Source organism: Chanodichthys erythropterus, chromosome 16, assembly GCF_024489055.1.
Source record: "Chanodichthys erythropterus isolate Z2021 chromosome 16, ASM2448905v1, whole genome shotgun sequence".
NCBI lineage: Eukaryota > Metazoa > Chordata > Actinopteri > Cypriniformes > Xenocyprididae > Chanodichthys > Chanodichthys erythropterus.
Window position 1 is genome coordinate 8219250 of NC_090236.1, and position 23702 is coordinate 8242951.

Consider the following 23702-nt stretch of genomic DNA (forward strand, 5'->3'; position numbering starts at 1 on the left):
TCCAACTCTTTAAAAGTGTGTATAGTTATCTAAACCGTATTTTATAGCTTCAAATTTACATCTAATGTAGTTTTTATTTTATTATTATTATTGCCAATACTTTTTTTTTGTTAATACTATTATTTTTATTCTTTTAATGCAAAAAATAGACAAAGGTTTGTATATGAATATACAACTCACAACAAGTAGAAAACAAATAAACATACATAAAAATATGTAAATTAAAATAGGGGGTAAAATTACAACAATTTAAAGTAACAAAAAGCTTCATAGGTCTTTCTTGCTTTTTTGTTCTTGATTTTGTCTAATGCAGTTCCATATTGTTTAATCTCTTTTATAAAATGTTCAAAGTTTGGCTTAATTTTAGTCCATTTTTTCACATGAATGTGATATTTTCCAAGTAAAATAAAAAGTTGTGTAAGGAAGCACATCGTACTGTTGGAATCAACATTGTCCTGTACAAAAAACAAAACAAATACATCATATAACGTTACATAAGTTTTCAATATTAACATGGAAACGTTCAAGCAACTCCTTGACAGAGTAAATTCTGTGTAAAATTTTATAGGGCACTTCTTTAATTTCATTATTAATTAAAAAAAAAAAACGTATTTGTTATTGACCATACTCTTTTCCAGTTAGTTATTGCCCATACTTTTATTTTGTAGAAGCAGTGACTTTACGCTCTTCGTGTTGCAGCCAATGAAAGCAGCGTTTTTTGCGGCGTCCAGTGCGCATGCGTTGTGTACAGCATGCCATGGGACATGGAAGGACAGAGCTGTACTCGTAACGGAAACATGAATCTAGAAACTTACATATAATGCGTTTTAACTTTTAATCCAAAATCACATTAGTTATTAGAGACAGCAGATATAAGCATCTAAAATGTTTCGTCAAAGTAAGACAATCGTTACGAAGCTAACAAATGTGTGGTGAGTAATAATATTACACATCTCCGATGAATTAAACTTCACTCCTGCTTTCAGACACATGCGCGATCTTATTTAGGCTGTTATTGACATATTAATGGTCGTTAATTTATTATTCAGGTCAGTGTAACGACTTGTCATCATGTTTATAGGTATAATTTTGACGTGTGTGGTGTAATTCAGAAATGCCCAGTCACGCTGATTAGTGTGATCTGTAAGTCTGATGAATGAGGGGTTTGTAGTCTACAGGGTTCATGGAGGTCGAGAGGCAGCTCTGCTGTAGAGAGAGCACTGCAGTACACAGTGGGACAGAAGATCCACGGATTCACTGTTAAAGAGGTAAAGAAAGATAAACAAATCATGAAAATGCATATGATGGCAGTGTTGTTTTATTTCATCACATACAGTGAAGCAGGAGTCTGATAGTTTCTATAAAACTAAGATTCATTCAGTGAATTCAGTGTGTAAATTAATACTAAACTCACTTTAATGCGCATCACTAGTAGCTTGCTTTATTTAGTAAAGACTTACATATGAAATATCAATCAGAAAATCTTTTTCAATTTATTAAATGTTTAGACAAAATATGAAAGAAAAATATTAAAGTTTGTGTGTATGTTTTATGTTTTGAATGATATTTAATACATAAGGCGTATGTCATATGCTATATAACAATGTGGAGCATTGGCACAAACTGAGCAAAAATATACAATTTGGTGCAGATGTTGTATATAATAAATGCCCAAAAAGTAAGATGAAGTTCTAATAGCTTGTAATGTATATCAATAGGATCTTTATTACAGCGTAGTAGACATAAAATGCATATAAATATCAGTTGTCACTCTGTCTTTCAATAATGTCTTAGTATGATTTTATTTTAAATGCTTAGTTTTATCAAAGCTCTGTAGTTTTAAAACATAATACAGTTCAATACAGTGGTTATTGAGAGATGTACGTGAAAAAAAAAAACACTCAAACGCCTGATGGATCAGATTTGATGCATATTAACATTATTTTTATAAAAAAAAAAAAATAATAATAATGTATGGATAATCAAGAAAATCTAAGTTGCTTCAGTCCAGTAAGTGTTCATCTTGAAATATCACTAACAATATAAAAACTATTCTTATATTTATTTTATAAAACATATTAAAGATTTCGCTGTGTTTACCATGACCTGAAGGTGGATTATTTAAGAATTATACTAAAAGGTCTTTTAATTGCTAAAGAAATGATCGTGCTGATCATTTAGAAATTCATGTGTCAAATATGATACAGTAGGTTTTATAGGGTTAATTTTCTTCTTGGCTGTTATGCTTTCAAATGTGATCAGTGATAGTCCACCAGACCGTCACAGCACTTCTGGACATTTTGTATGGGTGTCAAAGTGACCTTGTGCTAAGATCGACTGGGATTTCTAGGTTACAGCGGTGCCGGATTTGTTCCTAACGGCCGTTAAGCTCTCCCACGATGCCACAGGAGCTCAGTATCTGCATGCAGCCCGGGACGATTCCAACAACCTCTTCAGGTACAGTCTGCATCTGATGGAGACTGATAATGCTTTAAAACATCTGAGGATTTTCATTTGAAGCCCATTATATGCTCCGTGATGTGCATGTTCCTTTGTATGTGTGTTATTATAGTGTGCAGTTTCGGACCACACCATTGGACAGCACCGGTGTTCCTCACATTCTCGAGCACACGGTCCTGTGTGGCTCTCAGCGCTTCCCCTGTAGGGACCCCTTCTTTAAGATGCTCAATCGCTCTCTCTCCACCTTTATGAATGCCTTCACAGGTACCTCCTGAAGTGGGTTTGTGTTCAAGTGAGTGTATGTGTGTGTGATTTATCTCTCTGACTATGTCATTCTCTCTCTCCAGCGAGTGATTACACAATGTATCCGTTCTCAACCCAGAATGCCAAAGACTTCAAGAACCTTCTGTCGGTCTATCTGGATGCTGTTTTCTTCCCCTGTCTCAGAGAACTGGACTTCTGGTAAAGGCCATAAATCAAATAATGTAATTAATGGCACATAAATTGGTTTTAAAAAGGATTTCATGTTTTGTTGTTGTTTTTTGTTTGTTTGTTTCAGGCAGGAGGGCTGGAGGTTGGAGCACGAGACCCCCACAGACCCCTCGACTCGTCTGGTGTTCAAGGGTGTGGTGTTCAATGAGATGAAGGGAGTGTTTGTAAGGAAACTCATTTATGCTCTTCTGATTTAAAAAAAAAAAATTTTTTTTATATATATATGTATATATAAGTAATATGTATAGAGATGCATGAATGATATATCAGTAACCTCGTACACTACTGTTCAAAAATTTTGGGGTCAATAAGATTTTAAGAATTTTCAAGGTATTAATGACCTTTTATTCAGCAAGGATGCTTTAAATTAATCGAATGTGACAGTAAAGACAAAAAGATGTTTTGTACCTTCTTGCCCCCCCCCCCAACTCAAGTCAAATGTTGCCCATGTATGTATATACAAAAATGTGACATGCTAATGTAATACGCAAAAGAAACATAACTGTTTATTATATATAATATATATAGGGTTTCAGTGTAATAAACAGTTATGTTTCTTTTGCGTATTAAATTAGCATGTCACATTTTTGCCATCACATTTCAACTCATTAACTATTTTTATTAAATGGTTTTAGATTTGTGAGGGCATTTTTTTTAGAAATTTGGTTGTCACAAATATTACAAAAATCTCTGTAGATTTGTAATATGAAGCATCATAGTGTAAAAATGAATATCTTGATATGCCAATATATATCATCAGTGCATCCCTGAGTATGCATAATAAGACGCATAATGCACACATCCATATACTGAATTTATCACTGCATCTGTCCATAATTACAAATAGCATCAGAGTTAAAATGTAACTGCTGGATGTCAGATTTACATTTATTTGAGTTTCTTATGATGTTATAATTATTTTAGACTAACAAATGCTTCTCTACTGTTGTATATGTTGTGTGTGTAGTCAGATAATGAGCGTATATACGCTCAGCACCTGCAGAATAAACTCCTGCCGGATCACACGTACTCTGTTGTGTCTGGAGGGGAACCGCTGGCCATCCCTGACCTGACCTGGGAACAGCTCAGACACTTCCACGCCACACACTACCACCCCAGCAATGCACGGTATGAACATAAAACATTCAGACTCACTAAATGAATGTGTGTTAAAAGCAGAAAATACTCATTGTCTGTTCTGTGTGTTTATTGCAGGTTTTTCACATATGGTGATTTACCATTGGAGCAGCACCTACAGCAGATAGAGGAGGAGGCTCTGTCTAAATTTGAGAGAACAGAACCCAACACTGCAGTTCCTAGCCAAATGTTCTGGGACAAACCCGTAACGTTATGCAATACACACATGAGAAGGACCTGAAAAATAACTCATTCAGTCCAAATATTGCTTTTCGAGGTTTGTTCATGTTTTGTGTTTTTGTTCAGAGAGCAGATCATGTGACTTGCAGGCCTGATGCACTGGCTCCTGACCCCATGAAACAAAACACACTCTGCATGAGCTATCTGCTGGGAGAGTGAGTGGACAAATATTTACAGCATCTTTTTTCACTTGTCTGTTTTGGTCATTTCTAGTGTTGTCACGATAGCAAAATTGCAGTACTAGTAAAAGTCCATGGTTCAAGTAGTTCATTACTAATGTTATTAATAATTATAAGTATACAATACATTAAAACATTAGCATGTAGCCTTCAAATATTGTTCAAGTAGTAAACCAACAAGCCATCCTGGGTGTCTATAACTTTCTTCTTTCAACTGAAAACAATCACAGTTATATTAAAAAATATCCTGGCTCTTCCCAGCTGTGAGTCGAGTTTTGGTGGAAGGGTGACCTCTGACCCGATGTATGACGTAGGTGTAGTGTAAGCTCCGGTGAGAATTGACCAGTGCAGAAGAACCCCAGTCATGAATTAGAAGTCTAAAACGAGAAGTTTTAAAGAAAAATGTCAAAGGATTTCAATATGAGAGAGGAGGAGCTACATTCTACATCAGGTCTCTCATGAATGCATTTATGGTCGTTGCCAAAAGCCAGTGATTTTAGTTTATAAAGTTTTAAATATGGATATTTTTCTTAAGAAAAGATGCTTTTTAGTGCTTCAAAAACTCGGGCACCATTCAAGACCATTACAAATCTGGGAAGAGCCAAGATAGTATTTCATATAACTCTGATTATGTTCGGCATATACACCCAAGAAAGTGGATATACAAGAAAGTCATATACACCCAGCAAGGCTTGAGGGTGAGTAAATTATGGGATAATTTTCATTTTTGTGCCAGCTATTCCTTTCAAGTTCCCCTATTATGCCATTTTAAGGGTTCCTAATTTTGTTTCTTTCGGTCTCCTATAATAGATTTACATGCATCAAAAGGTCAAAAAACAATTTCCCATAATATACATTGCAGCATCACCTTTTTTCACAGTTTCTGAGATTGGTTTGATAAAGTATGCAGTCTCTCTAAACCCCTCCTAAGCCTACTCTGCTCTGATTGGTCAGATGGCCCAGACTGTTGTGTTTGGTCAACCGCTTAGAGTATAATGTGTCAGAAACAAAACGTCAAATGCTATATCTGAATTTCAGCTCCGGATCTTAATGCACAGATCAAATTTTTTTTTTTTATATTAAGATTTTTTTTTTTGTCCCATCAGTTGCTATGGTTATCAAAACATGGCAATTTCAGATTCAGTCTTGCATTTTGATACACTTTACACTCCTGAAATTTTGCAATGTGTACTTGGCAGCATTAAAAATAAAACTTATATTCAAATTATCAATGGGTTATATACATAAAGCATGCAAAGAATAGTACCGGGACTTTTGACAGCACTTGTCATTTCATTTTTTACATTTGTAGTTTAACTCTCTAACCTCATATCTGTGTGTGTTTCAGCATCACAGACACGTTTGAGGCGTTCACTCTGAGCCTCCTCTCCTCTCTGATGATCTCTGGCCCAAACTCTCCTTTTTACAAAGCCCTGATCGAGCCCAAAATCGGTTCTGACTTCTCCTCTTCAGTGGGGTGCGTTGTTTGGCAAATCTTTAAAATCACTTCCTCTTTCTGATCAGTGAGAGTGGAGCTTTATAAATGTGTGATTCACGCAGGTTTGACGGCAGCACTAGACAAGCGTCTTTCACCATCGGTCTTCAAGGCATAGCGGAGGCCGACACCGAGGAGGTCAAACACATCATTGCCAAAACCATCGATGCCATCATTGCGTGAGTATAGATTTGCTGACTTTTTTTATTGCATTATTACAATAAGGTGTTTTAAATTAAATCAAGCTTTTGCTGATGCTTCACTGAGTTTCCACTCAGTTTTGACTTTGAGAGAATCTGAATTTGCTTGTGATGTTCACTTTGGATAAAAGGACTTGCTAAATGAATAAATGAATTGCTGTTTCAGAACTGGTTTTGAAGAGGAGCAGATTGAAGCTCTGCTGCATAGAATCGAGATTCAGATGAAACATCAGTCCACCAGTTTTGGCCTAGCTCTCGCTTCAGTGAGTAAACTCAAGTACATATATTTGTGTATACAAATGTGTTCTTGTATTTTTTATTTTATTTTGCTACTTTTATTAAATGTTATAAAAAAGAAAAGCTCTTAGCTCTTACCACTAAGGCATGGCTCTAACAACTTCTATTTTTCTTAAAGGGATAGTTCACCCAAAAATGAAAACTATCCCATGATTTACTCACTCTCAAGCCATCCTAGGTGTTTTATGACTATCTTCTTTCAGAGGAGCACAATCGAAGATATATTTAAAAATATCCTTACAAGCTTTATAATGGTAGTGAACGGGGGGCGTGTTTTGAAACCCCTCAAAAATTCCATCCATCCATCATAAATATAATCCATATGACTCCAGGGGGTTAATAAAGGCCTTCTGAAGTGAGGCGATGGGTTTTTGTAAGAAAAATGTCTTTAAAAAACTTTATTAGCTATAATAACTAGCTTCCAACAGACGGCCTAAAATGTATAACTTGCATGGCAGAAACACCCTCTCTCTCTCTCTCTGTCAGTATATTGCATCCTGCTGGAATCATGATGGTGATCCGGTGCAGCTGTTGAAGATAAGTGAGAGTGTGTCCAGATTCCGGCAGTGTTTGAAGGAGAACCCTCACTACCTTCAGGACAAAGTCCAACACTACTTTAAGGTAATATTCTTTTCTTCAGTCATTCAGACTAATTATTCTGATGCAATGGATGTTGCTTTGTGCATCATATGCTTTGCTAATTATGTGTGTATGTGTTTAAGCAGCAGTGTTGTTTTTGTTCATGAAAACTAAAATGAAATTAAAACATCTGTATTAAAGATTAAATGCAAACATAATTGGATTAACTAAAACCAAAGTGAAGTATATTTTTATGGCTCCAAAGCTAACTAAAAGAAATGAAAAATTATCAAATAAATTGTAGTTTTTGAATGACAAATTGTGCTAAATAGCAATAACAGACAGCTGAGAGAAATTTAACACATTTAAATTTATGCACATTTAAATATCAATTTTATCATTAACTAAAATGCTAAATCTAAAATTACTAAGTACATTGAAATCCTAAAACTAAACTAAAAACACTGAAAAAAATGGACAAAAAAGATTGATACTGTAACTATGGTTGTGAAAAGTATCAAGTCAGTACTGAAATTTAAAAAATCTGACAATAACAGCATTCCCCCTAGCGTTTTGAGCATTGTTGAGTGGATTCTGACTAACTTAAACACCTCTGATTGGCTGTTATGTTCACACGCTCACCAGATATGTCTGATTGACTACAATGATCAACACTTCAAAAACATGTTCACCGAGTGCTTGCACTGATACACACGGGAGTGTTTGAAAGCAGGCGTCTATCAGCACTCGGTTTATAAAATGTTTTTGAAACGTTGATCATTGTAGCCAATTACAGACATATCTGTTGAGCATGTGAACACAATGGCCAGTCAGAGGTGTTTAAGTTAAAATCCACTCAACAGTGCTCAAAATGCTAAGTGAAAATGCTGGTATCGTCAATTTTTTTTTATTTCAGTATCTACATGGTACCGAAGTACCAGTACTTTTGACAACCCTAACTGTACTAAATAGGACAAATAGAAAATATAAAGTAAAATTATGCATTCATCAAAATCAGTCATACTAGGTAGTGCTCCTAAATAACAGCATTTATAACAGGATGTTTGTTTCATGATTGCATTTTTTTTTCATGTATGTTTGTTGCATTAAGGTGCTTTAAAATATGTGTCTGGGTTTTTGTGTTTCAGAATAACACACATCGATTGACCCTTTCCATGAGTCCTGATGAGAGATTCTTGGAGAAACAGGCTGAAGCTGAGGAACAGAAACTACAGCAGAAGATACAGATCCTCAGCGATGCAGACCGCAAAGACATCTATGAGAAAGGTACGTTCACGAGACCAGGAAGGATGAGAATTATTACTCTCAATCTGTTGCAGAGATTAAACCTTGTTGTTGTTTTAGGTTTGCAGCTGTTGGCTGCTCAGAGCACAACTCAAGACGCTTCCTGTCTGCCTGCATTAAAGGTGTCTGACATTGAGCCGATCATTCCCTACACACCTGTAGAGCTGGGTAATGCAGGTAAAATGCACATTCATACATGTAACAAGCACATTCAAAGTTGAAATTATTATTATTACTGTATTTACTACATTTGCTATGTCTTTCTGTGTCTGTAGGTGGTGTACCTGTTCAGTACTGTGAGCAACCCACCAACGGCATGGTTTATTTCAGAGCCATGTGCAACCTCAACTCCCTCCCTGAAGACCTCAAGATCTACGTTCCTCTGTTCTGCAGCGTCATTACCAAGTATGAAACCCTTTGTGCTTTATCCCAGCTACATACTGCAACATAGAGTATACAGTATCCAAATACTATACTGTATAACAATCAAAAGTTCGGTAGGTCGGTAGGATTTTTGAAGGTTTTTCAAATAAGTCTTGTGCTCACCAATGCTGCATTTATTTGATCAAAAATAACTCTAATATTGTGAAATATTATTAAAATTTAAAGTAAGTTTTCTATTTGAAATATACTTTATTAGTCACATGATCCTTTAGAAATCATTCTAATATGCTGATTTGCTGCTCAAAAAACACCAAAAATAAACCAAAATAATGACTTTATGACTATCTAGTGACGGCCGATTTCAAAACACTTCTTCATGAAGCTTTAGGAACATTTTGTTTCGAATCAGTGGTTTGGAGCGCCAAAGTCACATGATTTTAGTAAACGAGGCTTTGTTATGTGATAAGTGTTTCAAAATTCGAAAATTGCTTCCATGTCGTGCAGTAAAGCACGCTATACTTTAGCTGCCGTCCACACTCTGCACGAACACTTGGATATATAATAGCGCACTTTCATCTAGGTTGACGTTAAAGTGAGCAGCCATGTAAAGTTGTCACTACTTAGATGTTTCAAATGATGAGCCATATTTAATTTGGGGTCGATAGATGATAGGCGAACGTTTGGATTTCCTGCCCGCCATACTATAATAACAAGGACCCGAAATTAACCATCTGTCCTTCACAGACTGCGTGACTTCGCCACTTCCTCTGGAGTTTTTTTTTTCTTTTTTCTGCGAATAATAAAATCTTGGTTGACTAAGCCTCTTCTTGTCGAATAACGTTTAGTCGACTAATGTTTAGTCAACTATTAGGGGGCAGCCCTACTTTGTCACTTTTGATCAGTTTCATGCATCCTTGTTAAAGGTGCCGTAGAACGTCTTTTTAAGGTGTCCCCTGAATGTGTCTGTGAAGTTTCAGCTTAAAATATCCCATAGATTTTTTAACAGTACATTAGCAACATGCTAACAAAACATTTAGAAAGGCAATTTACAAATATCACTAAAAATATCATGATATCATGGATCATGTCAGTTATTATCGCTCCATCTGCAATTTTTCGCTATTGTTCTTGCTTGCTTACCTAGTCTGATGATTCAGCTGTGCACATCCAGACGTCCTGCCCTTGTCTAATGCTTTGAACATGAGCTGGCATATGCAAATATTGGGCGCGTACATATTAATGATCCTGACTGTTACGTAACAGTCGGTGTTATGTTGAGATTCGCCTGTTCTTTTAAACAAATGAGATTTATATAAGGAGGAAACAATGGTGTTTGAGACTCACTGTATGTCATTTCCATGTACTGAACTCTTGTTATTTTAACTATGCCAAGATAAATTCAATTTTTAATTCTAGGGCACCTTTAAATAAATTATTATTTTTTTTAAAAAAACATATCAAATCTTGCTGACCCCAAACTTTTGAACAGTAGAGTAAGTAAATAACACTAATGTAATGATGATATAATCTCAGGTTGGGCAGTGGGGAGCTGAATTATCGTCAGCAGGCCCAGCGTATTGAGCTGAAGACCGGAGGCATGTCTGTATCACCACAGATCATTCCAGACACTGATGATCTTGATCTGTACGAGCAGGTATCACTCTTTCCTCCTCGCCTATCATGTGAATTTATATAAATATGATGCTCTTTTGCTTGCAAGCATAAGTACTTTGAGGTAGAGCTAAAACCTCTGAACTGGTTGCCAGAAGTTTGTAGGTTTGAAACCACATTTTTCTGGAGATTTTTTTTTTGTTTTTTTTGCTGATATTTGAACTTGTTACTTGCATTGGAATAAGTGTGCAATCTATACTAGTGTTTTTTTGTGTTTTTTAGGGTATTATCCTGTCATCTTCCTGTCTGGAACGGAATCTACCTGACATGTTTCATCTGTGGAGTGACATATTTAACTGGTTAGTCTTGTTTATAGAGACAAAAATGAACATTTCCGTTTCTGTGCAAGTATAAATATTTTAAACTGAATTTGCCGTGTACACATCCAGCCCTCGTTTTGATGACGAGGAGCGTCTGCGTGTGCTGGTCATGATGTCAGCTCAAGAGCTGTCCAATGGCATTTCCTATTCCGGTCACATGTACGCGATGACACGGGCAGCTCGATCACTCACACCTACGGCAGACCTGCAGGAGACCTTCAGCGGGATGGACCAAGTGAGTGATGAGACATGTTCTGATGTTGTTCCCCAGCATTTGAGGTATTCAAGAAGAATTTGTTTCATGAATTTATGGTATTTTAATTTTAGGTTAAATTTATGAAAAGAATTGCTGAGATGACTGATCTGACTTCAGTTTTGAGGAAACTTCCCCGGATAAAGAGACACCTTTTTAATCCTGAGAACATGAGGTAAATATCAGCCAGTATATCACAATATATGTTGCATTATATATGCTAATATAATAAGCCATTTTATATTACAGTGATCTTACCATTTTAGACTAGAGGGTGTTTGGGGGTATTAACTGAGGTAAAATCACACATGGCCTCTATAAGGCTGATTACTTTTTTAAAGCAGTGACAAAAGACACATTACGAAACAATTAACACTTCATTTAATTTAGGCAGATTACTAATAATATCCACATTAATAATTTCTTCTGTGAAATTGTGTAGTTATTTAATGTGTTAATAAATGGAGGGATATTTGAATGAAAAAGTCATTTTTAAAGTCCTACAAATGCATTTAAATATGATTACGATGTCATTGTTTCAGGTGTGCCGTGAACGCCACACCCCAGAAAATGTCAGATGCAGCTGGGGAAGTGGAGAGGTTTATAGGTAATATAGCAGCCAACAGGAAGGAGCGCAAACCTATTAGACCAACCATTGTGGAGGTGAGAAGCCATACTTTTCTTTTTAGAAGACGCAAGTTTTCGCACTTTATTAAGCTTATTAATATTCCTGTAGCTCAAATGGTGGAGCATGCCACTAGCAATGGTTATGGGTTCAAATCCCAGAGAATGCATGAACCGATAGAAATATATGCTTTAAATGCAAGTCACTTTGGGTAAACGCATCTGCCAAATGCATAAATGTAATATAGTTGAGTGTAGCGCTAGCAACACCAAGGTTGTGGGTTCGATTCCCAGCCAATATGTGAACTGTTAAAGGTATACTTAATACACTTAAAGGTGCCATCGAACGTTTTTTTACAAGATGTAATATAAGTCTAAGGTGTCCCCTGAATGTGTCTGTGAAGTTTCAGCTCAAAATACCCCATAGATTTTTTTAAATGAATTTTTTTAACTGCCTATTTTGGGACATCATTAAAGGTACAATTTGTGATATTTTTTTCCGCTAGAGGTCGCTAGAAGCCTATTCAAAACAAAGGCGTAGTTTGATGACGCCAAGTTTTAGAGCGGAAACTTGGGACATGTGGTTTCCATATCAACGGACGGTGCAAAAGAATAGGGATTGGCGTCTGGAAGAACTCATGTTCGTGGATGCGATTATTAACGTTACTGTAGTATGAAGCAGAGCAGGACCGAGTGTTGCAGGAGCTGAACGAGGAGCTGGAGCGATTGATCAACACACGCCTCACGAGCAGCGGGACTTTTATTATGAAACAGTCGCCGGCGCCGCTTCCGCTTTTCCGGTCATGAGTTTACGGGAGCTGTCCTTGTCGACAGAACCAGCGGCAGATGGTAAACAGTAATTATGTTCCATAAATAAGTAACACAATCCACCATAAAACGTGCAAGAACTAAATAAGGAACTGCTTGAAGCAAGCTAGTGGTTTGCTGGACGCTAGACTCTACTTCCGCATTTGTCCACGGCACTGTTGTCATGTGGTATCTACGTCAGTAAAGGCGGTAACAAAGGTAACTGACGTCATTGACAGGCGACTGCACTGCCCCGTGTCACTGTTAAGAATGGGAATTTTCTCATGATTTACAAGTAGTTGAAAACATTAGAGATATTGTTTGTAATCAGCTGGACAAAATATATAACACTAGCCTAGTGGTTTTTGGATATTTTACTGCAAAAATTTTTCATATTGTACCTTTAACTATGCACTGATTCAGGGGCTGCTGGCCCTTTTAAATCTCATGCTCCCTGCCCATCGAGCTCGCGACTCTATAATACAGTGCATTTACAAAGTTCACACAGCTAATATAACCCTCAAATGGATCTTTACAAGATGTTCGTCATGTATGCTGCATGCATGCTTCGGGTCATGTGAGTATAGTATTTATTTGAGTGTTTATATTTGATTCTGAACGAGTTTGATAGTACTCCGTGGCTAAAGCTAACATTTCAGACTGTTGGAGAGATTTATAAAGAATGAAGTTGTGTTTATGCATTATACAGACTGAAAGTGTTTAAAAATGAAAATAGTGACGGCTCTTGTCTCCGTGAATACAGTAATAAATGATGGTAACTTTAACCAACAGTAGCCTACATTAGCAACATGCTAACGAAACATTTAGAAAGACAATTTACAAATATCACTAAAAATATCATGATATCATGGAACATGTCAGTTATTATTGCTCCATCTGCCTGATCCAGACGTTAATACTGGCTGCCCTTGTGTAATGCCTCGATCATGGGCTGGCATATGCAAATATTGGGGCGTACACCCCGACGGTTACGTAACAGTCGGTGTTATGTTGAGGTTCGCCTGTTCGCCGGAGGTCTTTTAAACGAGTGAGATTTATATAAGAAGGAGGAAACAATGGAGTTTGAAACTCACTGTATGTCATTTTCATGTACTGAACTCTAGTTATTCAACTATGCTGAGGTAAATTCAATTTTTAATTCTAGGGCACCTTTAATATATTTTTCCATAACAGCTTTATAGAGAAGCTTTATAATACCTAGTGAAAAAGATAAAGATAATGGTTTTTAGCTATCCTTGACATTTTTTAAGTTGCAAAGACAGAGGGATGAACACTTATAACACTTGCACTAATAAATAAGTGTTTTTTCCCCCATAAAACTACATTAAAAAAGGACGATTCATTCATGTGTTATTTAGATGAAGAGGAAATCTCACTTCTTTTTTTTTTATCCCCTCATAGAGAGCATTAGACCCTAATGCTGGATCAGCAGTGAGCCGTAAACTCATCTCAGTAAGTGCATTTGTACAGCATTACAGCAACATTCATATTTCATTCATTGGTAGCGTTCTCACTGATCTCTCTCTTCATCCTACCAGGAGCCTCATTTTAAACCCTGTCAGATGAAGACGTATTTCCAGCTTCCGTTTACTGTGAACTTTGTCAGTGAGTGTGTGCGCACGGTTCCGTTCACACACGACGATTACGCCAGGTACAACAAGCACACTCATGCACTTTTGTAAAAAAAGATGGTCATTATGCTCACTTAGGGCTGCACGATTCGAATTACTTTTTTTTTTCTTCTGATTAAAAAATGCAATTTGTGATTTTTAAAATGCTCCAGGTTTGGTAGGGCTGTACAATTTGGCCAAAAATGTTGTGCTTCTATATGGCAATATCATTTTAATAACAACAATAATAATAATAATTATCATCATTATTATTATAAATAAATATTATTATTACATTGATTATTTTTATTTTTTATTAATATAAATATTAAACAAAATATGTGTTCATTTTCACTGTAAATTAAAATATAGTAATAATATTGTTATTATAAAATGTAAAATTACAATACTAGTATTTATGGCTTTCTAAATTTCTTCATTTTCTAATGTTAATCCATCAAGCATTTATTTTGGCAAAAAACCACAGCCATTCATAAGTGCTTCTCTTTACACGTGTATAAAATGCATATATTGATTTAATTATTTACATCTTTTTTTGATTGATCGTACACTCATTTACAGTTTGCCATCTGTGTGTCTCTCAGTCTGTGTATTTTAGGAAGGATGATGACTGCTAAGTTCCTCCATGGAGAGATCAGAGAAAAGGGTGGGGCTTATGGAGGTGGTGCTAGAATGGGAGGAGGTGGCCTGTTCTCATTTTATTCCTATAGGTGTGTATGACACTTTTTTCTATATGTGTGTATATATATATATATATATATATATATATGTGTGTATATGTATGTGCCAAGTTGTTTTATTATCTGGTTGTCATCTCTCAGAGATCCAAACTCCACCCAGACGTTGTCGGCTTTCCGCGGCGGAGTAGAGTGGGCACGAGCGGGAAAGTTTACCCAGCAGGATATCGACGAGGCCAAGCTCTCAGTTTTCTCTGCCGTTGATGCACCTGTTGCTCCCTCAGATAAGGGTCAGTCATTTAGAACACCTTTTAAAGGTCTTTGCTGCATGATGTTTTAGTCTCTTTCTGTGTAATTTTGCTGCAGTTCATGTTAATTTAGATGCTTGAATCTGTGGATATTTTGTGTGAATGCTCAGATGTGTAGCGTAGGAATGTTTTTGTGTTTTTGGATATTTGCTTTCTGGTTCACAAGGACCTTATAATTGTGCTGCAGGTTTGGGGCGTTTTTTAAACGGCATTACAGATGAAATGAAGCAAAGATACAGAGAGAGACTGTTCGCCGTGACCGACAAAAACCTAATTGACGTCGCTGGCAGGTAACGAGACATTCATGAATGTACAGTAGTGGCCAAAAGTGATGTCCGGGAGGATGTTTGTTTTTAATGACCCTACAAGTTTGAGTATACCAGCAAAATATGAGGAAAAGATATTATAATATATAGTTTCAAAATATTTTAAATATTACGGAAAAAAACAAAATGCTAAACTTGGTTAAGGTATTATTTTGCAAAGAAGGCAAGTTAGAAGTATAGGTTTTATTTTACTATGCGAATTATTGTTTTGCATGTGTTCATAATTTCTTTGCATGACAGCCTGACCAAAAATGATGTTCACACAGTTTAACAGAAATAAACACAGAAATAAACATAAAACTTAATAAAAATTAAAAATTTGAATAAAGGGTGAAGATGTCAATTTTCTTAGCAATATAGTAAATATCTAATAAAATTAATATGAAATAAGAAATAAAATTAATAAAAAATATTTATGCTCGATTGATTTTGTGATATTTATATTTGTGTATAATATTTACCTATTTTTAATATATTTTTATTTATTTTTACAGGTATCTGGGTATTGGCCAGCAGACATGTGGAGTGGCTATTTTAGGCCCAGAAAATGAAAGCATCGTAAAAGACCCTTCCTGGGTTGTCAAATAGACATTTTTTTCCTCTGTTCTTATTATTAGGATGAAATACACACACACACACTCCAGGATCATGCACAAATGTTCTTCTGATTACAGGAGTCATCTTGATGAACAGAAGTGCTCCTAAACAGTCAAGTGCTGAAGTACCTGAATTAAAGTACCACTTATTAGACCAGCAAATCTACTTTTGTTTACACTGATGCACAGTTTATGGTGGAGTCCATGTTTTTATAACAAGGTCAAAAACAGCTCATATGATTCTAAAAGTGTTGTAGTTTGTGTCTGAGATTTATAAAATAGAAAAAGATTATTTATGAGATGTATAGAATTATAATAAATGTGACCATGTTTGACTAGTATGGAAAACTTTTTCTATTAAAAAATATAAATCTTGTTTTCTTTTCTTCTTTAATCCTAAATCATTATCCAGTTCTTATTAATTAAACCCTCTGTTGAACCAAAATAATTTTACGTTTTTTTTTTTTTTTAGAATTTTTTACTTGGGTGGGATGGTACGAAACTTGGTAAAGGTTTTAGCACTTGCTATGTGAACACATACACACAAAAAATAGTCACACTTGTGCTGTTCAGGGTAAAAAATGACAGCATTGGAAATTAAAGGATTAGTCCACTTTTAAATAAACATTTCCTGATAATTTACTCACCCCCATGTCATCCAAGATGTCCATGTCCTTCTTTCTTCAGTCGAAAAGAAATTAAGGTTTTTGAAAAACAATTTTTTTTTTCTTTCATATAGTAGACTTCAATGGGCACCAAACAGTTGAAGGTCAAAATTAGTTTCAGTGCAGCTTCAAATTGTTCTACACGATCCCAGATGAGAAATAAGGGTCTTATCTAGAGAAACCATCGCTTATTTTCTGAAAAAAAATTGAAAGTTATATAAGTTTTAACCATAGACAGTAAGGTTTTAACCATAAATGCTCTTCTTGAACTAGCTCTCTTCTTCTCCTCTATTAGAATTCCAGAAGTGTAGACACTGCTAAGCGTATTACTGCCCTCCACAGGCCAAAGTTTGAACTAATTGTTATATACTAACAATTAGTTCAAACTTTGACCTGTGGAGGGCAGTAATACACTTAGCAGTGTCTACACTGCCGGAATTCAAATATTATTTCTCATCTGGGATCGTGTAGAACAATTTGAAGCTGCAGTGAAACTAATTTTGACCTTCAACTGTTTGGTGCCCATTGAAGTCCACTATATGGAGAAAAATCCTGGAATGTTTTCATCAAAAACTTTAATTTCTTTTCGACTGAAGAAAGAAAGACATGAACATCTTGGATGACATGGGGGTGAGTAAATTTTCAGGAAAAGTTTATTTAAAAGTGGACTAATCCTTTAATGGGAGATTAATTTCATCTAGTGGAAACATTTGGTACTGTGCCCCAAACAAAATCTTACTGAAAGCTCATTTTTTGAGATATCAACTTCAAATTTGGAACAAAACTTTGGATTTATGGTTTTGATTTTTCTCATGTTTTACTCTAAAACTATGTTTTGGAAAATATACATTTCAAAATCAATTTAAAAAATAGTATTTTATGCATTTTTCATAATAATAGTAAAACTTCTATAACTTTTTTTAGTTTCACTTTTTTTTTTCACTGCCTCAGTGTATTTTTAAAACTGAGACCAAACTTAAGTCTGTGCTCCAAAGCATTCAAAATGTACAACAGCTTAAGTTGGAAATTTCATTTTCAAGTCTATGCTTGAATAAATGGATAACTATTCCATAAATGTAATTTAGTACCAAATTAAAAATTACCCTAAAAATACAAAATATTAAAAAACATTATTCAACTAAAATATAATACATTAATTGAAATAAAAGTCATTTTTGACTGCCACACAAGCAGCACCAGTGGGTTAAATGTGCTGTTGTATTTTTTAATATGCTGTGCATGGTCTGAACAACTGCTCAAATAAATTAAATGACAAGCCACACCTTTTTAAATTTTAAAGGGAGTTTATGAAGCATTAGAAGCATATACACATGTACATCATGACAAACACACTAACACAACATCTGCTTTGGTACAAAGTGCCTGCGTTAACAGAATAGCAGTTTGGAAGACTTCCTTCAGACTTTATTTAAACTAAAACAAGGTGCAGTTTTGGAATTAGTCAGTGGAGCTGGACTGTTCATTGTCAATGAAAATAAGCTTTATTAGAATAAATATAAATATGGAAATCTTGCATATTAACAAAATATACCACTTGGCCCCATTTAAGGGATAAGCTATTTGCTTGAGCATATGGATTGTCACAACACTGAGTTACAATATTTAAGGATTTTGTGGCTGTATGTCTATGGTCACACTTTAATGTGAACTGCTTTACACAGACTGTATATGATTATGTGTTCAGGTCAAGAAAGATTTCTACAAGATCTGCTATGGAATCACAGGTCCTCAATAAATACGTTTATATTTTCAAGACATCTAGGCTTTACTTGGACTGATTTTAAACAGCAGAGTTGTCTTTAGCTCTCAGACGGACAATGTGTTCAAGCTGGCCCGAATCGGACACGTCGTAGCTGGTTTTGTACTTGGCCAGAATCTTCATGAGTGGACGCAGTCTGAGCCACCACTGTTCCTTCGGGATCCTGTGACTGTAAATAAACAAATATCAGGTCAGTGGTCAAGTCTGTCTCATTTTAAAATGTTTTTGAAATGTTAAAGGGAAATATCATGGAACACAGGATTATTTTCTCTTTGCTCTTTGAGTTAATTTGCTTTGATCTTTTGACATATAAGAAGTCTTTGTACCAGTAAAACATCCTCCCTAACCTACCTCTAAAGAAATATTTCAGTTTCAAATATTCCAAAAATCCAGTTTATATGTATAATATTTTCTAAACAGTCATGTACAATAGCAAGCGGAAGCGGGTGTTGATAGTGTCTCCTACGCAATTTCATTAGGCAATCATAACAGTGGTTGTGTACTGACAAGCCTTGAAGGAGCCGCCCCTTAAAAACAGAACATTTCAGACAGAGTCAGAATGAGGGTTGAAAATAATTTTTCTGCATTAAATATATACAAGTTAGTAAGAATATTTAGAAAAAGGTAAAATGGCGAGAAAAATGAAGCTCTGTCATAAATGGCGCAGAAAGAGTTGATTTTTCATTGCTTGAGGTTCACTTATAATGTTTAATATATATATATTTATAAAACGGTTAGTTCCTGTCCTTGATTCTGATTGGTCAATAGTTGTGTTTTATTCATGATTAAACATGACCGCTTCACCCAACGGTTCTGTGTATCACTACACAACACCCTTAGCAACCACTCTTAGCAACATAAACTGTTTGTTCTCAATTGATATTGTTCATTAAAGCTTACTGTATTATGTAGAAGAGTATTGTGAGAAAGAGATCGAGTAAGCGAGTTATTTACCTGCATTCAGATTTAGCATTTTCCTTCAGGTCAGTCATCATAATAAAAAATCTGTTTAAATGTCCGATGTAGTATCTTGTCCTTTTAACAAGTCAGGTTTTCCCATGACTGACAGCGCTCGTAAAAAAAGTATTTGTCAGTTGCGTCTTATTCCGTGTTCACAACAATTCAGTCTTTTCAATGTAAAAGTCTTTGCTACTGACTGACACACTCATAAAGACAATCTTTGCCATCATCTAATGGTGAAATGTAACATCTGTTGCGGTTCACGGTCAGGGACTACTTTTTCCGGCGGAAGGAAGGCTTTTAATAAGAGTTTATTTCATGATAGTTGCATTGTTACATATTTTTGGCTTTAATATTTGTATTGTGTGGTAACCGTTTTATAAAAGCAATAAGGTACTCCAGGCTAGTGCTATATCGTGAATAAGTCACGGCTGAAGGGCGTTGTTAGGCACGACATGATTGCTTACATACATATATAAAAGACCTGATATATTATATATATACTCTTATGTTTTCTGCACTATATATATATACCAATCCATGTTTTAACAGTTATACGGTGGGGGGGGAGGGGGTGGGGGATGGGGGGGCCATTATGAGTCATCAGAAAAAATACAGAATCTCCGGATCCAAAAACAAGTGGACCAAAGTAATGTGAATTCATCTGTTATGATTTGGCTTTGTTACATCATACCCATTTCAAAATGTTTTGAAATTTCAATGGTTTGCCGCTAGGGGGCGATGATTTCTGTAAACCCATGAACCACAGGTTTATAAATTTTGTAGTGCTTTTTAATGACACATTTTTAATAATCTTTTGACTAGCAGGCATCATCAGCTTCAAAACAGTTAATCATTTTGCGAAGAAATTGGTTCAATTGATTCAAAGTGTTAAAAAGCTTAGTTTCTCCCATCACTACTCTCAAGACCATTTATTAAAATTAAGCAGAAAACATTAACAACATTAACATATCATCGCCCTATTTACATATTCATGACTGTTCAGTATCTAGAAATCTTAAAAGGTACAGTATCATACAGCCTTTTTAATTCTAAAGGTCAGAGATAATGTCAAGTAAGACTAAATTATGACTGCTTTTGGAGCAAGAAACTTAACATTACACATGGACTTCTGTGGAAAAAGTGAAATGCTACAAAATAGAATCCTTTAAGAGTTGCCTTTGAAACAAATATTATGACCTCATTACTAAGATATTAGAAGCAGCTTTGTGAAGTGTGTTTGTTGTCTTACACGAAATCAGTCTCATCCTTCAGTTGTACAACGGGCTGGAAAACCAGAGCTCTGCGCCGCATTCCCAGCAAACAAGCAGAATCCTCTGTGTTCGCAAACACATGTCCTACCAAATACACAAAAATATGGTATTGCACACAGTCTACAAGCACTGCAAAGTCACCAGTCAGTGTTACAAGCATAATAACTCTGCATTTTAAAGTGAACTCAAACAATCAATATATTTTTGAAATGCAAATCCTTACCTTCATCTGAGCCAACCGAGGAAAGCAAAAAACAAAGAGCAAAAGAAAATAACTCACTATGACGTCATAAAAATCTATATGGTCATATTTGTATATAATATATTCGGTAATACTTTACAATAAGCTGGTTTTATTTGTTAACATTAGTTAACTACATTTGTTTTAACATAAACAATGAACAACACTTCTACAATAATCTTAGTTAATTATAATCTTAAAATTTAATAATACGCTTTTAAGATCAAAATGTATCTGTTTACAATAGTTAATGCACTGTGGAGTAACTAACAATTTTATTAACAAAGTTGGTAACACTTTGCAGTAAGGTTTATTAGTTAAACATTAGTTAATGTATTAATTAACATGAACTAACCATGAGCAATACATTTATTACTGTATTTACTAATCTTTATTAAGGTTACTTAAAGAAAATACAGTTTGTTCATGTTAGTTCACAATACATTAACAAGATTTTAATAATGTATTAGTAAATGTTGAAATGTACATTAACAGAGATTAATAAATGCTGTATAAGTGCAGTTCATTATTAGTTCATGTTAACTCATGTAGTTAACTAATGTTAACTAATGAACCTTATTGTAAAGTGTTACCACAGTGAAATAAATGTAAACAATTTATTATAACATTTTAGTTTTAAATTAAATTATATATTTTATTAATAGTAACTTATTATTAATTTATTATTAATTACTGTTTTTACCATTATTTTTATTATTATTACAAGTACTTTAATGTGCTAAATTTAATACATTAATAATAAAATGTATTTATATGTATAACATTTTATTATAATATTTTATAAATTATTTTATTAATATGTCATTATTTTATTAAAGGTACAATTTGTGATATTTTTTTCCGCTAGAGGTCGCTAGAAGCCTATTCAAAACAAAGGCGTAGTTTGATGACGCCGAGTTTTAGAGCGGAAACTTGGGACATGCGGTCTCCATCTCAACGGACGGTGCAAAAGAATAGGGATTGGAGTCTGGAAGAACTCATGTTCGTCGATGCGATTATTAACGTTACTGTAGTATGAAGCAGAGCAGGAGCGAGTGTTGCGGGAGCTGAACGAGGATCTGGAGCAATTGATCAACACACGCCTCACGAGCAGCGGGACTTTTATTATGACACAGTCGCCGGCGCCGCTTCCGCTTTTCCGGTCATGAGTTTACGGGAGCTGTCCTTGTCGACAGAATCAGCGGCAGATGGTAAACAGTAATTATGTTCCATAAATAAGTAACACAATCCACCATAAAACGTGCAAGAAGTAAATAAGGAACTGCTTGAAGCAAGCTAGTGGTTTGCTGGACGCTAGACACTACTTCCGCATTTGTCCACGGCACTGTTGTCATACGTCAGTAAAGGCGGTAACAAAGGTAACTGACGTCATTGACAGGCGACTGCACTGCCCCGTGTCACTGTTTAGAATGGGGATTTTCTCATGATTTACAAGTAGTTGAAAACATTAGAGATATTGTTTGTAATCAGCTGGACAAAATATATAACACTAGCCTAGTGGTTTTTGGATATTTTACTGCAAAAATTTTACATATTGTACCTTTAATAGCAATTTATTATTAATAACTTTTTAATAATATTAGATTATAATTATTATACTTTATTTTATTTTTTATATTGAATATTATATTACATTTTACATCCAAATCTGTGCAACCCATAAGTATGACAAATACATGGCACTGATGTTAATTTACTAAAATTGTGTGATTTTGCTAATCAAAATTGCACTATCCTCTTAGTTAATCAAGATTAGTTAATCAAGTAATTCTGCATAATTACAAAATTAAATAAATGTATCTGGTGCAAAAATTAGTTCTGAGACTATTAGCATGTCATTTCCTGCAGCTGTGTTGAATATGCAAGTTTTCTGAAGCTGCTGTACCAAGCACATTTTCTGAGTTCACACAATCCCAGACTGCATCTTTACATGAATGATTTCTCTTTACCTTGTCTGTAAAACTCTTTGAGCTTCTTGGAGATCCACTGCATGGCTTTAGCAGCAATCTTGGTGCCAAAGTTCCTGTCAAACGGTGAAGGAGCGCCACCCTACAGGACATCATAACATGGCAAATGAACAATATTCTGATCATGTTCACAGTGTTTGTGTGTGTGTGTGTGTGTGTGTGTGTGTGTGTGTGTGTGTGTGTGTGTACCTGCTGCATGTGTCCCAGGACATTCTTCCTGCAGTCAAAGACTCCTTTGCCCTCTTCAGTGTACAGCTGGTAGATGAAGTCAGTGGTGTAGTTCTCACTGCAGTTTTCATTCCTGTAAAACACACAAACACAATCTCACCTCACTGCTTCTACACATACAGATTTACATGATACAGCTGAATGAAATCAGTGTAGTGTATTAATGCTGTATGTACGATATATAAATCTTACCTGAGCACTAAACCTCTCTGGATGCTAGTCTTCATCTTCTCAGTTAAATGTTCGACGTTAGACTGAAAAATAGAGCACTCATAAAAACTCAGCCTGACGCTCTCTCTCTTTCCTTAAATAGTACACACTGCTATATATTCCTCCCTGTGCGTGGGACAGAGCAGACAGAGGACGGGGAAGGAGAGTGTAATGCCTGTGTCTGACAGAAGGGGGCAGATATGACCTTTAATCCTTATCTAGTGTTGGGCAAGATACTCTAAAAAAGTAATTAATTAATATCTACTAATTACACTGTAATAATTACTCTCTGTAAAAAGCATTGCATTACTTATTACTAATTACTTTCTAAATCACATATCAACCTCGACCAGT

General features: G+C 35.3%; 2 protein-coding genes across 6 annotated transcripts in view; one reads left to right on the forward strand and one right to left on the reverse strand.

The window, feature by feature from the left end:
* Positions 1-733: 733 nt before the first annotated feature.
* Positions 734-16433, forward strand: pitrm1 (pitrilysin metallopeptidase 1). The gene is made up of 27 exons (XM_067363161.1): positions 734-932; positions 1172-1268; positions 2351-2457; positions 2573-2724; positions 2808-2922; positions 3020-3116; positions 3920-4080; positions 4168-4294; positions 4396-4484; positions 5857-5985; positions 6069-6182; positions 6370-6466; positions 6987-7121; positions 8228-8366; positions 8445-8561; positions 8660-8789; positions 10302-10422; positions 10662-10738; positions 10829-10994; positions 11087-11187; positions 11555-11675; positions 13866-13916; positions 14003-14115; positions 14680-14805; positions 14917-15062; positions 15268-15370; positions 15901-16433. Exons 1-27 carry the CDS (start codon positions 886-888, stop codon positions 15992-15994), a joined length of 3072 nt encoding a protein of 1023 aa, XP_067219262.1. The 5' UTR covers positions 734-885; the 3' UTR covers positions 15995-16433.
* Positions 16434-17971: 1538 nt separating this feature from the next.
* The window catches only part of pfkpb (phosphofructokinase, platelet b), a 31768-nt gene continuing 26037 nt past the window's right edge, over positions 17972-23702 (reverse strand). For 3 of the 5 annotated variants that reach the window (XM_067363163.1, XM_067363165.1, XM_067363162.1), the window contains 5 exons: positions 23331-23392; positions 23100-23211; positions 22893-22992; positions 20660-20765; positions 17972-18616 (listed from right to left, as the gene is read on the reverse strand). In XM_067363163.1, coding sequence (XP_067219264.1) covers positions 18469-18616; positions 20660-20765; positions 22893-22992; positions 23100-23211; positions 23331-23392 — 528 coding nt within the window. In that variant the 3' untranslated portion in view covers positions 17972-18468. The remainder of the gene's footprint in view (positions 18617-20659; positions 20766-22892; positions 22993-23099; positions 23212-23330; positions 23393-23702) is intronic. The other 2 variants (XM_067363167.1, XM_067363166.1) reach the window with 1 other exon arrangement.

Bases quoted from the DNA above. Each gene is read 5' to 3' on its own strand.
- pitrm1 (XM_067363161.1), top strand. From the start codon at position 886: ATGTTTCGTCAAAGTAAGACAATCGTTACGAAGCTAACAAATGTGTG. The intron at 2,923-3,019 runs GTAAAGGCCATA...TGTTTGTTTCAG, and splicing joins CTCAGAGAACTGGACTTCTG to GCAGGAGGGCTGGAGGTTGG. The intron at 8,790-10,301 runs GTATGAAACCCT...ATATAATCTCAG, and splicing joins TTCTGCAGCGTCATTACCAA to GTTGGGCAGTGGGGAGCTGA.